The 2146-nt window shown below is 39.7% G+C and overlaps 1 protein-coding gene across 1 annotated transcript in view; it reads left to right on the top strand.

Annotated features, from left to right (window-relative positions):
• The first annotated feature begins 568 nt into the window (after window positions 1-568).
• The window catches only part of LOC107576738 (endoplasmic reticulum metallopeptidase 1-like), a 2943-nt gene continuing 1365 nt past the window's right edge, over window positions 569-2146 (top strand). Inside the window, exons 1-2 of the mRNA XM_016262873.1 lie at window positions 569-818; window positions 1806-1933. Coding sequence (XP_016118359.1) covers window positions 776-818; window positions 1806-1933 — 171 coding nt within the window. The 5' untranslated portion in view covers window positions 569-775. The remainder of the gene's footprint in view (window positions 819-1805; window positions 1934-2146) is intronic.

Raw genomic sequence — 2146 nt, 5'->3', positions numbered from 1 at the left:
AGCTACCATGGTAAAACTGATGACTTATGAGAACTATTTATCAACTTTATATCATTAATAGCATTAAAATAATCTGAAGGGATAATAAGAAATACATTTTAGTAACTAGTATTGTTTTTTAATGTCATATAGTAAATATCTCTAGCAACATACAATAAGTCACATGAATGTATTTAATTCAATGTATGCTTTAAAGAAGAAAAAAATATCTTGCAATGCTTATTTTTGCACAGCAAATATATATTTTTTTCAAATCTCTCTAAAGTTGGCATTAAATGATAATTCATGTTTCTAAATGAATGCTATTCATCTTATTGTGAATGTTTCATACATCCATAAAGTAATGCATATAATAGAATAGAATAGTCTTTATTGTCATTATACACAGATATAACGAAAATCTTTTTGGCTTCTCCGCTTCAATTCAATAACTTGACAGAACAAAACCCATATCTGTAGATAGATGAATAACAAACACCGTAACACCGTAAAAAGGCCGTAGCACGTGTGTGAAGCTGTTATGTTGTGAATCAGGAGGCATCTGGAGCGGATCCGGGCCGCGGGGCCGCGGACCGTCGGGAGCCCAGAGAACGAGATCACCACAGTCAACTACCTGCTGGATCAGATCGAGCAGATCCGGTCTGAGAGTGAAACCGGACCTCACTCCATCACGGTGGACATCCAGCGGCCCAGCGGCTGCTTCAGCATCAGCTGCTACGACCGTGTGACCAACATCGCCGTCAAACTCCAGCCAAAGACCAGCGCACAGCACTTCATGCTCGCGAACTGCCACTTTGACTCTGTGGCCAACAGCCCCGGTGCGTTTCATCAACGCTTCAGTGAACCTGCTGTCGCTTACAGCTCAGGAGACACTGAGTTTATATGCTTTAATGAAGTTATGCTCTTCCTCAGAGCCTGTAACAATCTCAGCCACGTCTCATTTGAGTTCAATTCAACGTTGTTTTAAATATCAACATGATGCTACTCATTTCTTGCAGTGAGTATTATGAAGCTCATTAGTGAGTTAATAAATTGTTGCTCAGAAGTTGCTCTTTTATAACTTCTAAGACTTAAATGAGATGTAATTGAGAACTGAATTAAGTATTTATCTCTGTCTCAGATGTTTCTCCTTAAATAGGAAAATTAAAAAAAAGTATTAAATGAGTCTCTCTTCATCATTCAGTGATCAGAGTCTAGAGCGGTGAAGTGAATGTGGAGATCATTAGATGAGAAGTTATTGAGCTTATTGAGATATCTGACGTTTTACTGCAGACATGAGCAGGAAATGCTCCATATTTTTTCTCAGTTTTGTTTGTTTGAAGTGACAGCGATCAGATCGAGCAGTTCAAGGTTTCGTTGTGTTTGTTGTCAGTGTTCTTTGTTTGTGTCTGATGTTGGTTGTATATGGATGGGCGTGTTATGTTGCCTGCATTATTTATGGGTATATTGGATTATTACACTCCGCTGTCATCTGTTCTGTGAAATCCTGATCATTAGAAAACCAGGAAGTGAAACAGCAGAAACATCGATGTGTAAGTGAGTGTGTGCAAAAAGATGCACAGCACGAGTGTTTAATAGGCAGCATGTGATTTTGAGTGTTGTTGTTGTTCTGTCATGTTTAGATTGATGTCAAATCCCAGTCAGTTATGATTTGGGATTGGGTTTTAGCACTGCGTTTGATTGACAGGATTAAATTGTATTGTATAAATTGGTTTTATGTATTTGTAATAGGTTTTATTTTTTCTTTGAGTCATGTTTCTAGATCTGTGTGACTAATAACGTGTGTGTGTGTGTGTGTGTTTCAGGAGCCATTGATGAAGCCGTCGGCTGTTCAGTGATGCTGGAGGTTTTACATTCTCTAGTGAATCTCTCCACGCCTCTCAAACACGGCGTCATCTTCCTGTTCAACAGGGCCGAAGAGACCATCCTGCAGGTGAGAGGTCACAGCACAGCTGACCTTTGACCTCAGCAAGCATGTGGTCATCTCATTGAATGTGTTCAGCCGGTTTGATGTGAATCACTATCACTGACATTATTCATGGTCTCACTGTGTGTTTGCCACAATCACTCACACACACACACACACTCATGCGTGTAGAGATCGAGTTTGATCTCCATCTCTCTCAGGCCAGTCATGGCTTCATAA

The sequence above is a fragment of the Sinocyclocheilus grahami genome, unplaced genomic scaffold, assembly GCF_001515645.1.
Source record: "Sinocyclocheilus grahami isolate Dianchi unplaced genomic scaffold, SAMN03320097.WGS_v1.1 scaffold4259.1, whole genome shotgun sequence".
Lineage (NCBI taxonomy): Eukaryota > Metazoa > Chordata > Actinopteri > Cypriniformes > Cyprinidae > Sinocyclocheilus > Sinocyclocheilus grahami.
Note: the sequence above shows the minus strand (reverse complement) of the source record. Positions and strands in the feature narration are given on the sequence as shown.